Source organism: Nomascus leucogenys, chromosome 16 (genome assembly GCF_006542625.1).
Source record: "Nomascus leucogenys isolate Asia chromosome 16, Asia_NLE_v1, whole genome shotgun sequence".
Classification (NCBI taxonomy): Eukaryota; Metazoa; Chordata; class Mammalia; order Primates; family Hylobatidae; genus Nomascus; species Nomascus leucogenys.
Window position 1 is genome coordinate 92,660,724 of NC_044396.1, and position 16,010 is coordinate 92,676,733.

Below are 16,010 nucleotides of genomic sequence, written 5' to 3' on the forward strand. Positions count from 1 at the left end.
GACAGAGTGAGACTCTGTATCCAAAAAAAAAAAAAAAGAAACCACTCCTAAATAAATGCCTACTGCTGTTCTTATAAAAGACACTCATCTTGCATTCTAAGGAGGCATTTCTTTTTTTTTTTTTTTTGAGACCGAGTGTTGCTCTGTCGCCCAGGCTGGAGTGCAGTGGCGTGATCTCGGCTCACTGCAACACTAAGGAAGTATTTCTGATGCATTATACCAACAAATTCTTTTTCCCAATACTCTAGTAATGAGCTGAATGTGGTAAACATTGTACTTGCTGTGGTCTGTAGAGGAAAAATTAATCATGAGGGTACTCCAAAGCTATGACACCATATACATTCAAAACCTGCTTTCATCAAATTAAACTAACTTCTTTCCGCCCAATTCTTTTCTTCTTTACCTGGTTTACCCACAGGCTGATATATATGTTGGTTTCCAATCTGTGGGAAAAGAAAAGTTCAGTCAATGCACTGGTATATACAATTGGGTAATGACCTCTCTCTCCCACCCTGTCTATCCACCCCCTTGAACTTCTAGGCTAGATTCTGGGGATCAAAATGAACAAAACAGGGTTCTGCATAAGGTCTCAGTTGGGATGGGGGATCAGGCAAATAAGCAAATGACGCCAACAGGATGTGTGGAAAGGGCTGTGAGAGAAGCAAGCATGGGACACTCTGGAACCACAAACACAGTGGTCATAACCCATTTAAAATGTTCTTACACAGCTGAGGAGAATGTAAATTAGTACAACCTCTATGGAAAATGAACTTGAAAAACTCAAAATAGAACTACTTATCAAAGAACTCAAAATAGAAGTACCATTCGATCCAGCAATCCCATGACTGCATATATGCCCAAAGGAAACCAAATCATTGTATCAAAAAGATACCTGCACTGCTATGTTTATCATGGCACTACTCCCAATATCCAAGATACAGAATCAACCTAAGTGTCCATCAATGAATGTCTGGATAAAAAAAATGTGGTATATGTATACAATGGAATACTATTTAACCACAAAAAATACAATTGGCTGGGCACGGTGGCTCATGCCTGTAACACCAGCACTCTGGGAGGTCAAAATGGGCGATAACCTTAGGTCAGGAGTTCAAGACCAGCCTGGCTAACATGGCAAAACCTTGTCTCTACTAAAAACACAAAAATTAGCTGGGCGCGGTGGTACATGCGCGTAATCCCAGTTACCTGGGAGGTTGAGGCAGGAGAACTGCTTGAACCCAGGAGGCAGAGGTTGCAGTGAGCCAAGATCGTGCCACTGGCACTCCAGCCTGGGCAACAGAACAAGACTCTGTCTCAAATAAATAAATATTCCTGTTTTTTGCAGCAGTGGGGATGGATGCAGTAATGTGTTGGCCATTATCTTAGGTGAAACAACTTACAAACAGAAAATCAAATCCTGCATATTCTCATAAGTGGGAGCTAAATAATGCGTACACACGTACCTAAGAATGTGGAATAGTCACTGGGGACTTGGAAGAGTTGCCGGGGTCAGTGGGGGTGGGGGTGGGGGTGGGGGCGGAGGTGGGCGGAACAGTGTTAAGACATTACTTAATGGCGCCAGGCGCAGTGGCTCACGCCTGTAATCCCAGCACTTTGGGAGGCTGAGGCGGGCGGATCACGAGGTCAGGAGGTCGAGACCATCCTGGCTAACATGGTGAAACCCCGTCTCTACTAAAAAAAAAAAAAAAAAAAAAGCCAGGCATAGTGGTGTGTGCCTGTAATCCCAGCTACTTGGGAGGCTGAGGCAGAAGAATTGCTTGAACCTGAAGGGGGCAGAAATTGCAGTGAGCTGAGATCGCGTCACTGCACTCCAGCCTGGGCAACAGAGGGAGACTCCATCTCAAAAACAAAAAATTACTTAATGGGTATAATGTACACTATTTGTGTGATGGTTATACTAAAAGCCCAGGCTTCACCACTACGCAATATATCCATGTAAAAAAACTGCACTTACACCCCTTAAATTTATACAAATAAAAAAAATTTGAAATGTTCTTACATGGATGTCTCCAGTTGACCTCTAAAGGGTTTAAAATCCCAGGACTTCCCAGTGTCTGCATCCTCTCCTGCCTGGCCTCCCAACTATCCATCCTTATCACAAAAACAGGTACAATCAGAACAATGATGGAAAGGGGCTTGGTAGCACTGGGTGTGTAGATTCCCATGGGCCTACATTGTCATCATCCCCAAAGTACTGTGTGTGTCAGGACCTGTTGCTATACCTCCATCAGTTCTAGGCCAAGCCAGAGAAGCCAAACCACACCCCAGAACTTCTGTCCCAGGCACAGGATAAAGTTTCACTTAACACCAGTTCTCCTTCAAGTTGTCATACTTGAAACTGCATTTAAAATAGTCTTTCTGAGGCTAACTACCTGGAAAAAAATCTTTTTGGAACTATGTTCTACTTCTGAAAAGAAAGACTTTTCTTGCTTACTTTAAAATAATGAACTGGCTAACAGATACAACTTCAGGCGCTTAACTTTCTATTGAAAAGAGATCCACTTCTTTACAAGTGCTATAAAAATAGCACACAAAATTAAAATTGTTCCTCCCTCACACAATCAAGTTGTTTTCAACATGTCATTTAACACCTCGGATTTTAAAGACTTGCAAAAAGTCTCACAGCTTGAAGGTATGAAGAATAATACCGTATCAACTTATTTTTGTGTAGCGCTTTCTACTTTATATATCACTTTCATATCATTTATTTGTTCAATGAACAGTTATTGAACACCTGCTTTGTTCTAGCACTGTTCTAGGTATAAAACAAAGATCCTGCCTGGGGAGCAAACAGCTGACAATGCAGTGGAAGGAGACAGATAATAAACAATGAACATGTATTAGTATATTCTGTGTTCTGTTAGGAGAAGCTGTGTCCCACAAAGAAAGGAGATGGCTGGGATAGAAGGAGAGGAACTACAGGTTTTTTGGTATTGACTGATTGATTAAGTGAGTGACGGAGTCTCACTCTGTTGCCCAGGCTGGAGTGCAGTGGCACCATCTTGGCTCACTGCAACCTCTGCCGCCCAGGTTCAAGTGATTCTCCTGCCTCAGCCTCCCAAGTAGCTGGGATTACAAACGCCCGCCACGATGCCTGGCTATTTTTTTGTATTTTTGGTAAAAACGGGGTTTCACCATGTTGGCCAGGCTGGTCTCAAACTCCCGACCTCAAGTGATCCGCCCACCTGGGCCTCCCAAAGTGTTGGGATTACAGGCGTGAGCCACTGTGCCTGGCCGTTATTTTTATTTTTCTGAGACAGGGTATTACTCTGTCACCTAGGCTGCAGTGCTGTGGCATGATCTTTGTTCACCACAGACTCGACTTCCTGGGCTCAAGTGATGCTCTTGCCTCAGCCTTTTGAGTAGCTGGGAGCTGGGACCACAGGTGCATGCCATCACACCTGGCTAGTTTTTGTATTTTTTGTGGAGACAAGGTTTTGCCATATTACCCAGGCTGGTCTCAAGCTCTTGAGCTCAAGCGATCCACCCACGTTGGCCTCCCCAAGTGCTGGGATTACAGGTGTGAGCCACTACTCCAGACCAAAGCTGCAGTTTTAAGTAGGAAGGTCAGGCCTTCTAAGAAAGTGATCCCTGAAAGGGAAGCCTTGTAGCAAGCTGGGAGAAGAGTAGCTTGGAGAGGGAGGAGTCGCAGTAGGGCAAACGGAATGTGTGAGGTACAGCAAGGTGGTCAGGGCAGATAGAGAGGTGTGAGGGCAGGGAATGGTGGAAACGGACCAATAATTTAACAACAGACAGTGTCTATTGGCTGTGCTGTACTCACTGCTTCAGGCAATAAAACCCATGCCCTTTTTTTTTTTAAATTTAAAAAATTTTTAAATTTATGTGGCGCCTGTTCCCAGCCAGCGAGCTCACGGCCAGCTGAGTGCTCCCCATGCTTTTTTTTTTTCTTTTTTTTGAGACGGAGTCTTGCTCTGTTGCCCAGGCTGGAGTGCAGTGGTGCCATCTTGGCTCACTGCAACCTCTGCCTCCCAGGTTCAAGTGATTCTCCTGCCTCAGGCTCCCAAGTAGCTGGGATTACCAGTGTGCATCACCATGCCTGGGTAATTTTTGTATTTTTAGTAGAGACAGGGTTTCACTACGTGGGCCAGGCTGGTCTTGAACTCCTGATCTCAGGTGATCTGCTCGCCTCGGCCTCCCAAAGTACTGTGATTACAGGCGTGAGCCACCACGCCTGGCCCCATGCTCATTTTAAAAGGTTTAAAAATACAAAGAACTTTCTGGTTGATACTCGGGTAACAAAGTTTAATGAACTAGAAAATTCTATTCTCAGAACATCCCGGAGTAATCTAGCCAACGTGTGCTCACATACAACCTGCTCGGGTACTCAGGTACAGAAAAGGAGAGACTCTGCTTCAGAAGTCTGACAGTATGAGTGTGGGGCGCTAGGCCTCATGCATGGTTCTGTGCGGAACCAGCTGTTTACTTTGGAAAACTTGCAGAGCTGTTAGGGGCTTTGGTTTTTCCATTTGTAAACTGAGGCTAATAACACTTACCTAATAAGACAACTAGGTTGTCATCACAAAATGAACATGCTGTCAACCTGTGTATTAAAGTCTAAATAAATTTTTACTTTTTACGCACACTGATGGGATCAATTTTCCACTAGCCAGTTATTAATGTCTACTAACTAGTTCACATCCATTTATAATCTACATGGCTTTCTAGTCAAAGGGTTCTCCCTGAAGCCGTGGCACATTTCTAAAAGTGTTAAAGCTGGAGTCTTTCACAAAATGGGGCCAAAACCAAATTATCATCTTTAGGAAAGCACAAAAGGGAAAAAAACCAGAAATGGTCACAGCGTGTTAACAGTCCCCAGGAAGGCAGTGAAGTCTGTTGAGCAAGGCTGGCTACATGTGCATAAATGGGGGCACTTAGGCAAGTTTTCTCTGAGTCCTTGTCTACTCATTTGTGAAATGTGGATGACCACCGTACCCGATGTGTCAAGAGTGATGTGACACAGCACCTTGTAGTACTAAGGCAGGTCCTCAGTTAGCACTAAGCACTCCTACTATTGCCTCCACCTGGCACAAAGCAAACTGAGATCTTAGGTGGGCCCATCAAGTGTCATCTGACTGTCTTATAAGTTCTTTTTATCTTTTTTTTTTTTTTTTTTGAGACCGAGTCTCGCTGTCACCCAGGCTGGAGTGCAGTGGCGCGATCTCGGCTCACTGCAAGCTCCGCCTCCCGGGTTCACACCATTCTCCTGCCTCAGCCTCCTGAGTAGTTGGGACTACAGGCGTCCACTACCACGCCCAGCTAATTTTTGTATTTTTAGTAGAGACGGGGTTTCACCGTGTTAGCCAGGATGGTCTCGATCTCCTGACCTCGTGATCCGCCCGCCTCGGCCTCCCAAAGTGCTGGGATTACAGGCGTGAGCCACCGCGCCCGGCCCAAGTTCTTTTTTTCTAAGACAGAGTTTTGCTCTTTTGGCTCAGGCTGAAGTCCAATGGCACAATCTCGGCTCACTGCAACCTCCGCCTCCCGGGTTCAAGTGATTCTCCTGCCTCAGCCTTCTGAGTAGCTGGGATTACAGGTACCCTCTACCACACCTGGCTAACTTTTTTGTATTTTTAGTAGAGACGAGGTTTTACCATGTTGGCCAGGCTGGTCTCGAACTCCTGACCTCAGGTGATCCACCTGCCTCGGCCTCCGAAAGTGCTGGGATTACAGGCATGAGCCATCGCTCCTGGCCACAAGTTCTTATTAATAAAGCAGTTCTGCATAATCCTTCTATCCAGGTTTGATTAATTAACAAATTTACATTTTTTTCTGAGTACCTTCTGTGGGCCACACACTGGAACACAAATAATTTTCCTTATCTAACAAATTTCCTATTGGCAATGTTCTAAATAGCTAGGACTTATTTTCACACCGTGTGAAATAGGACTTATTTTCACACCGATTCTCACTCCTTCTTAACAATTTAGGACCAACTGCTTTTTATGCATTTGTCTCTTCAATACAAGGAAGGAGCTCAGTGTACGGGAATGTTAAATGGCTGATAATGCAACCTTCTTGCTCATGGACTAAAGAATGTCGACCACGGTGCCCGACTGGGTGCTATTTTATATAGAAAAAAATGTTTGCAAGATTTTAAGGTAAGTGTTGACAGTTGCATACACACGTGACTAGAAGTCAACTCAGTAGTTTCACCCTTATTAGGGTAAAACTTTAACTCCGTAAGTCTGCTACCTGACAGGCACAGCAAATGTTTAAGGAAATCTGCATTTAGCTTCAACAGACATCTGCTGATGGAAATTTGGCGTTGGTTTGCTCAAATTAGTAAGATTAAGAAAACCTTAAATTCAGCTGGGCACGGTGGCTCACGCCTGTAATCCCAGCACTTTGGGAGGCCAAGGTGGGTGGATCACTGGAGGTCAGGAGTTCAAGACGAGCCTGGCCAACATGGTGAAACCCTGTCTCTACTAAAAATACAAAAATTAGGGGGGTGGCTGTAATCCCAGCTACTTGGGAGGCTGAGGCAGGAGAGTCTCTTGAGCCTGGTAGGCAGAAGATGCAGTGAGCCGAGATCCTGCCACTGCACTCCAGCCTAGGTGACAGAGCGAGACTCCGTCTCAAAAAAAAAAAAAAAAAGAGATCTCAAATTACTCAAATTCTCAAATTAATAACCTAACATCACACCCTGAGGAACTAGAAAAACAAGAGCCAACCAACCCCAAACTGGCTGCTTCCTTATGTTGAAGAGACTAATGCATAACAAGCAGTTGGTCCTAAAACGTTAAGGAGTGAGAATTGGTGTGAAAATAAGTCCTATTTCTAGCAGGCTTTAACCTATTTATGCTGGAGGCTGCAAATTTTTTGGTGTGGAAAAATCAAGACACTGGCGATGACCTTGAGCAGTAGGATATAAATAACTCTCACAAGCTTAGCGTTCCAATAATGGAACACTAGGCATAAATGGGTTAAATATAATTGGAATAATCATAAGCTAGTTCCTTAAAGAGAATTTCAGGCATTCTCCCCCTGCCACATCCAGAAGAAAAAAATCTTACTTGAACAAATTTTCTGTGACACTGGAGACTTTTACAACCATGTAGTAAGAGTATAAAAATTTAGCAAGTGGGCCAGGCAGATCACTTGAAGTCAGGAGTTTGAGACCAGCCTGGCCAATATTGTGAAACCCTGTCTCTACTAAAAATTCAAAAATTAGCTGGATGTGGTGGCACGTGCCTGTAGTCCCAGCTACTTGGGAGGCTGAGGCACAAGAATCGCTTGAAACTGGGAGGCGGAGGTTATCACGCCACTGCACTCCAGCTCTGGGTGACAGAGCAAGACTGTCTCAAAACAAAAACGAAAACAACAACAACAAAAAATTTAGCAAATGACAGCTTGTGTTAACAACGGCTAATATGTATATATATTTCTTCACTTGATCTTAGCCAAAAGGCTGAGAAATGATGTACATATTCTTTAGGTAACAAAGAGTTTGGCTTATTACTAAAAGGCCTTTATTAAACAATAGAATATAAATTCTTCTCACCTGCACGTGGTACATACTCTAAAACAAACCACACAATTGGCTATAAAACAATTGTATAGCTAATTAAAAAAAAAAAAAAAAAACACCAAAATCACGCCAACCACATTCTAGGACCACAGCACAATAAAAATAGAATCAGTACTAAGAATATTGTTCAAAACCATATGATTATGTGGAAATTAAACAACCTGCTCCTGAATGACTTCTGGGTAAGGCAGAAATCAAGAAATTCTTTGAAACGAATAAGTACAAAGATACAACCACTAGAATCTCTTGAACACAGCTAAGGCAGCGTTAAGAGGAAAGTTTATAGTACTAAACATCTACATCAAAAAGTTAAAAAGATCTCAAATTAATAACCTGACATCGCACCTTGAGGAACTAGAAAAAAACGAGCAAATCAACCCCAAAGCTAACAGAAAACAAGAAATAACCAAAATCAGAGCTGAACTAAATGAAATTGAGACATGAAAAACCATACAAAAGATAAATGAAACCAGAAATTGGTTATTTGAAAGAATACATAAGAATGACAGATCACTAGCTAATTAAAAAAAGAGAGTAGACCCAAATAAATACAATCAGAAATGACAAAGGGGACATTACCACCAACCCCACAGAAAAATACATATAACTATCATAGAACATTATGAACACCTCTATGCACATGAACTAGAAAATCTAGAAGATATGGATGAATTCCTGGACACATACACATTTCCAAGACTGAGCCAGGAAGAAATAGAATCCCTGAACAGACCAATAATGAGCTCTGAAATTCAATCAGTAATAGATAGCCTACCAACCACCAAAAGCCCAGGACCAGATGGCTTCACAGTTGAATTCTAACAGATGTACAAAGATGAGCTGGTGGCACTCTTACTAAAACCATTCCAAAAAATTGAGGAGGAGGTACTCCTCTCTAACTCATTCTATGAGGCCAGAATCATTCTGAGTCCCAAACCTGGCAGAAACAACAAAAAAAGAAAACTTCAGGCCAATATCCCTGATGAACACAGATACAAAATTCCTCAACATAATACTGGCAAAACGAATCAGCAGCAGCACAACAAAAAGCTAATCCACCACAAACAAGCAGGCTTCACCCCTGGGATGCAAGGTTGGTTCAACATATGAAAATCAATTAAATGTGATTTATCACATAAACAGAACTAAAAACAAAAACCACAGGATTATCTCAACAGATGCAAAAAAAAAAAAAGCTTCCAATAAAATTCAACCTCACTTCATGTTAAAAGCCCTCAAAAAACTAGGTAATGAAGGAACATAACTCAAAATAATAAGAGCCATCTATGACAAACCCACAGCCAACATCATATTGAATGAATGGGCAAAGGCTGGAAGCACTCCCCTGAAGAACTGAAACAAGACCAGGATGCCCACTCTTACCGTATCTATTCAACATCAGTGCTGGAAGTCCTAGGCAGAGCAATCAGGCAAGACAAAGAAATAAAAGGCATCCAAATAGGAAGAGAAGAGATCAAACTTCTGTGTTTGTAGATGATATAACTTTATACATAGAAAACGCCATAGTCTTGGCCCAAAAGCTCCTAGATCTGATAAACGAGCAGTCCCCAATCATTTTGGCACCAGGGACAGGTTTCATGGAAAACAATTTTTTTTCCACAGACTCGGGGTATGGGGTGGGGATGGTTTTGGGATGAAACTGTTCCATCTCAGATCATCAGGCATTAGAGTCTCATAAGGAGTGTGCGATCTAGATCTCTCACATGTGCAGTTCACAATAGGGTTCACATGCCTATGAGAATCTAATGCTGCCACTGACCTGACAGGAGAAAGAGCTCAGGCATCAATGCTGGCTAGCCTGCCATTCACCTCCTGCCGTGTGGCCCAGTTCCTAACAGACTATGGATCAATACCGGTCTGTGGCGCAGGAAGATGGGGACTCCTGTGATAAACAACTTCAGCAAAGTTTCAGGGTACAAAATCAATGTACAAAAATCAGTAGCATTTCTCTACACCAACAACATCCAGTTGAGTGCTGAATCAAGAACGCAATCCCGGCCAGGCGCGGTGGCTCACGCTTGTAATCCCAGCACTTTGGGAGGCTGAGGCGGGTGAATCACGAGGTCAGGAGATCGAGACCACGGTGAAACCCCGTCTCTACTAAAAATACAAAAAATTAGCTGGGCGCAGTGGCGGGCGCCTGTAGTCCCAGCTACTCGGAGAGGCTGAGGCAGGAGAATGGTGTAAACCCGGGAGGTGGAGCTTACAGTGAGCCGAGATTGCGCCACTGCACTCCAGCCTGGGCGACAGAGCGAGAGTTAGTCTCAAAAAAAAAAAAAAAAAAAAAAAAAAAGAATGCAATCCCATTTACAGTAGCCACACACACAAAATACCCAGGAATATAGCTAACCAGGGAGGTGAAAGATCTCTACAATAAGAATTACAAAACACTGCTGAAAGAAATCAGAGATGACACAAACAAATGGAAAAATATTCCATGCTCATGGATAGGAAGAACTGATATTGTTATAATGTTCATACCTACTGCCCAAAGTGCTTTACAGATTCAATGTTGTACCTATCAAACTACCAATGACATGCTTTACAGAATTAGAAAAAGCTATTTTAAAATTCATATGGAACCAAAAAAGAGCCTGAGTAGTCAAAGCAATCCTAAGCAAAAAGAACAAAGCTGAGGACTTTACATTACATGACTTCAGACTATACTACAAGGCTACAGTAACCAAAACATCATGGTACTGGTACAAAAACAGACACACAGACCAATAGAACAGAATACAGAGCCTAGAAATAAAGCTTCGTACCTACAACCATCTGATCTTTGACAGTGTTGGCAAAAACAAGCAATGGGGAAAGGACTCCCTATTCAATAAATGGTGCTGAGACAACCAGCTAGCCATATGCCAAATAATAAAACTGGGTCCCTTCCTTACACCATATACAAAAATCAACTCAAGATGGATTGAAGACTTAAATGTAAAACCTAAAACTATAAAAACCCTCGAAGAAAACCTAGGAAATACTATTCTGGACATAGGCCCTCGCAAAGATTTCATGATGAGGACACCAAAAGCAATTGCAACAAAAAAAAACTACAAATGAGACCTAATTAAAGAGCTTCTTTACAGCAAAAGGAACTAACAGCAGAATAAACAACTCATAGAATGGGAGAAAATATTTGCAAACTATGCATCTGACAAAGGTCTAATATCCAGCATCTATAAGGAACTTAAAGCAAATTAACAAGTAAAACCAAACAGCCCCATTAAAATGTGGGCAAAGGACATGAACAGACACTTTTCAAAAGACGACATAAACATGGCCAACAAGCAAATGAAAAAATGCCCAATATCACTAATCATTAGAGAAATGCAAATCAAAACCACAATGAGATGCCATCTCACACCAGTCAGAATGTCTATTATTAAAAAGTCAAAAAATTAACAGATGCGAGGTTGTGGAGAAACAGAACACTTAGACACTGCTGGTGGGAATGTAAATTACTTCGGTCACTGTGGAAAGCAGTTTGGCGATGTCTCAGAACTTAAAACAGCATTTGACCCAGCAATCCCCTTATTGAGTACACACCCAAAGGAATATAAATCTTTCTACCATAAAGACACATGCATGCTTATATTCATCACAGCACTGTTCACAATAACAAGGTCATGGAATCAACCTAAATACCCATCAATGATAGACTGGATAAAGAAAATGTGGTATGTATACACTATGAAATACTATGTAGCCACAAAAAGAATGAGATCATTTCCTCTGCAGCAAGATGGGTGGAGCTAGAGGTCATTATCATTATCTTAAGTGAACTAACACAGGAACAGAAAACCAATACCACATGTTCTCACTTATAAATGGGAGCTAAACACTGAGTACACATGGACACAATGAAGGGAACAACCGACTCCGGGGCCTACTTGAGGGTGGAGGGTGGGAGGAGGGTGAGGATCAAAACACTACCTATCAGGCATTATGCTTATCACCTGGGTGCCAAATGATCTGTATAACAAACCCTTGCAACATGTGATTTCCTTATATAACACATCTGTACATATACCCCTGAAACTAAAAGTTAAAAAAAAAAAAAGCCTTTATCAATAATAGTGCAGAAAACTTCTGTATCTGAATAAAAATTCTAGGCTGTACATCATAGATTTTCATAATCTTAAAATGTTGACTTTATAGAATATTCTGTTCCCTATTACAAATATTAGTAAACTTGGATATCTTGTGACATAAACACTGATGGTCCACGCACAGGAGAACTGGAAATCAAATCCTGCTGAAAACTCAGGCTTACCGGACCCTGAAGACTTCCATCCTCCCTGTCAATACTGCCTCGAGAGAGTCTCACATCAGGTTTCTGAAGAAATTAAAACAAAATCAAAACAATTTCATTTTTGATTTGAAAATTTTCGACAGATTCTGTATTAAATTCCTTCCTTTTTAACACAATTGTCCTCTGAATAAGAAGAGTTGAAACTTTCCCCGTTTCAAAAAAATTCCAGTGATGATGAATGAAGGTTGGCTGCCTTGGGAAGAACTGCGTTCCTCTCCACACATGCACACCTTACAGACTGGCACCTGCACTGGCCCACCCAGTGCTGGAGAACCTGCACTTCACCTCTATTCCAAGTAGCACAGCAGGCTTTCTTCTTCACTGAGAGACCCGCAATCCCAGGATAAAAGTATCAGGCATTACTTGTGGCTTTCTGACAGAATATGGCTTATACAGATTTGGCTGTCTTGCCAAAGTAGCATATGAGTTCAATTACAAGACTGTTTTCCCACACTGCATCTAGAATATAGAAACCAAACAGAGAAATCTAGATTTTATGTAAATAACAGTACGGAAATTTCACCAATATCAGAATAAATGAAGTAGGCTACATGCCTTTATGGTGAAGGAACAGGGCAGAAAGGCTTTTCCTCATGAAAACAAACCCTGTGCTCCCGCAGTATGGGTTACGGGCCTGCAGCCACAGTGGCTCCTGCCTCCCCTTTGCTCATGAACACTGGCCACATACTTCTTCCTGGAAAACTTCTGTTCACTCTTCAAGGCTCAGCCAGACACCCTTTCTTGGCAGCATGTTTCCCTCTTCAAGCAGAGCTGGTCGCTTCTTAGCCTGTGCCTTACAGATACCTCTATGTTGGCACCTATCAGGCATAATTACTTCCCTCATTACAGATGGAGCATCTTGATGTCTGATTTGTCTGTGTATCTCCTATTTCCCACACCTGAGCCTGCCACTGAGCACACCATCTGCAAGCACTTGTTGGGTGGGGGATGGAGAAATGAGCTTCACCTCTCCCTTCTTTTCCAATTCCAATTCCAGTGCTGTAGCCCAAACCCTTTTCATTGTACCAGTTCCTACTAGGCTTTCTGCCTCTGTCTTAACTATCTCTAATCAAAGCAGGGGTCACTCGTGGGTGCCAGGGTATAGTAGGAAGTTGGTGAAGGACACAGGTAAGAGTGATCCTCTGATGGCTCAGAGGTAAACAAACTTTCCAGGGCAGGGGCCTTGCACTGTCCTTTGCCTTCTTCCTCCCTTCCCCCTTTCCTTCCCTCCCAGGCACAGTGCCTGGAGGTAGCTGGCTGAGGTCTGAGAACAGCTCCTACCAGGAGGTGGGTAAAGGAGCTCCTGATGGCTAATCACTAAAAGGGGGCTCTGGCTGACTGTTGTTAACAGTCCTCAGGGATTCCATGTGGGAAAAGGTGAAACTTGTGTGTTGTCCCTGAATTTAGGGCAGATTTTGGATCACTTATGGAAAAACATTCTAATAATCAGAGGCATCCTGAAACAGAACAGACAGCCCTGACAGCAGTAGCAGAGAGTAAGCAAAGAGGGCAAAAGTCACAACTTATCTGTTCATTCAACAGAATTACAAAACAGCTCATGTATATCAGCCCCATATCCCTAGTGCCTGGCACAGTTCCTGGTTGGTGTGCACTCAACACATCAATGTTGACTGAATTAACCTCCATGCTACTATATAAAAAAAGATGTTCCCTTTCATGTAAAAATATTCATTTAAAAGCAACAGCTAAATATAGATGGAAAATGACCTAAATCCTCAAATGTAGCATTGGGTGTGGAGGTGTGTGCCTGCAATTTCACCTATTTGGGAGGCTGAGGTGGGAGGACCCTTTGAGGCCAGGATATCAAGACCAGCCTGGGCAACACAGTGAGAACTCATCTCTACAAAGAAAAAAATTTTAAAAAATAGATAGTGTGTGCCTGAGTCCCAGCTACTGGAGAGGCTGAGGTGGGGCGATGGTTTGAGCTCAGGAGTTTGAGGTTGTAGTGAGCTACCACTGTACCACTGCACTACAGCCTGGGTGACTAAGCAAGACTCCGCTCTGTTAGAACTCTCTCAATGACTAAACCAGAAAAGTTCAGAATAAATACTTCTGAACTCTGAAGAGCATAACTTAAAACATTGTACTGTGTTTATATGTACTATAATATCAAGGAACAATAATTTAAAAAATGAATTCTTACCGCAGATGTGATATATATAACTAATCCCCACACAGGGGAAGTCAAACCTAGAGGCATGCAGTTGGTGACTATGGCAGAAAGTATGCTGTATCTTTTACCAGAGAGGACTATCCCATTAGATATGGACAGCTGTGGCTGGGTGTGAAATATAGCTCAAGAGAAAATTCAGAGGTAGGTAGTTCCTGACTTCTAGGATAGAATCTTCTCTGACAGGTAAGATAGGCATGAATAGACGAAAGGAAACCAGGCAAACACACATAATACATTCATTCCAACTGGCAACTGAAGGGGAACTCACTGGGGCGGTCCTATTCCATGTAGTAGAGCTCACAGATCCTATTCCATGGAATGCTGAGGTTCTGCCACTGCCTGAATGAAGAGGCAGCTTTGTGGGGCCCAAACATCCCAGATACACTTAAGAAAAATATTCCAAAACACAATGGACTTTGAGAAAAAGTACCCGAGAAGACGAGACTTCAGGTTGACAATTCACAGAACATTACTCAACATAAATATCAAAGTCAGGAAAGATTTCGGGAAGACCCAGGAACTGTTCAAGCTTAAAGGAAACTCAAGAGATGTGATAACTAAATTTAACTCATGATCCAGGACTTTTTTCTAGAAAGGGCATCCTGTGGACAACTGGTAAAATATGAATAGTCCATTGATTAGCTAACAGTATTGAATTATTGTTAATTTCCTGACATTGGTTAACTCGGCTATGCTTATTTAAGAGAACATCCTTATTTTTAGGAAATTCACATTAAACTATTTAACAGTTAAAAAGCAGGATATCTGGTATTTACTTCCAAATGGTTCAGAAAAAATGGTATGTACAAATATGCAAAGCAAATGAGGTCAAATGTTAACAAGTGGAGACTCTAGGTAAAGGGAACGTGGGAATTCTTTGTACCATTCTTGCAACTTAAAAAAGTCTGAAACTATCCTTTCCTCTTCTGCCCATTCACTTGAAGGACCAGCTGGGAGCTGGGTCTGCTTAGGGGTTCTGTTGAAGGGCTCTAAACAGAGAGTGGAGGTGATTAGGTTTGACTCTACTGTAGCAGGAAGGACAACAGTTTTTATTTATTTATTTATTTATTTATTTATTTATTTTTTTGAGACGGAGTCTCCCTCTGTCACCCAGGCTGGAATGCAGTGGTATGATCTTGGTTCACTGCAAGCTCTGCCTCCTGGGTTCACGCCATTCTCCTGCCTCAGTCTCCCAAGTAGCTGGGACTACAGGCGTCCACCACTACGCCCGGCTAATTTTTTGTATTTTTAGTAGAGACGGGGTTTCACCGTGTTAGCCAGGATGGTCTCGATCACCTCACCTTATGATCTGCCTGCCTCGGCCTCCCAAAGTGCTGGGATTACAGGCGTGAGCCACCGCGCCAGGCCAACAGTTTCTATTTTTAAGAGACAGGGTCTTGATCTGCTGCCCAGGTCAGAGTGCAGCGGCTATTCACAGGCACAATCATAGTGCATTACAGCCTCGAACTCCTGGCCTAAAGCAATCATCCACCTCAGTTTCTGGAGTAGCTGGGACTATAAATGCATGCCACCACGCCCAGTTAGAGCTACAGTCTAAGAAAACAAAAGACCTACCAGGCCCAACTTACGATGCAGTCATTTAATAGTTACATGATTTTGGTTATTTAAAAATATTATATACATCCTCATTTGTCAATAATCTAACAAAAGAAACATGCACTTACTGTAGAAGAATTAAGATACTGAGAAAATAGATGAAAAAATTACAAATCACTCAACCTTACCATTTGGAAGTAATTATCACTGGTTATTATGGAGTAATTAAAATGTAAAAGTAATTATCATTAGTTAATACTGTGGTGTAAATGTATGTTTACAAACATGGAACCACATCATATGATTCTGCAGCCTTCGCATAACATTTATACAGGGCAAACTGACAAAACAAT

General features: G+C 42.3%; 1 protein-coding gene across 7 annotated transcripts in view; it reads right to left on the reverse strand.

The window, feature by feature from the left end:
* The window catches only part of PTK2 (protein tyrosine kinase 2), a 289,297-nt gene that overhangs the window by 16,887 nt on the left and 256,400 nt on the right, over positions 1 to 16,010 (reverse strand). For 4 of the 7 annotated variants that reach the window (XM_030795171.1, XM_030795165.1, XM_030795164.1 and 1 more), the window contains 2 exons: positions 11,868 to 11,930; positions 404 to 443 (listed from right to left, as the gene is read on the reverse strand). In XM_030795171.1, the coding sequence (XP_030651031.1) occupies positions 404 to 443; positions 11,868 to 11,930 (103 nt within the window). The remainder of the gene's footprint in view (positions 1 to 403; positions 444 to 11,867; positions 11,931 to 16,010) is intronic. The other 3 variants (XM_030795169.1, XM_030795168.1, XM_030795167.1) reach the window with 1 other exon arrangement.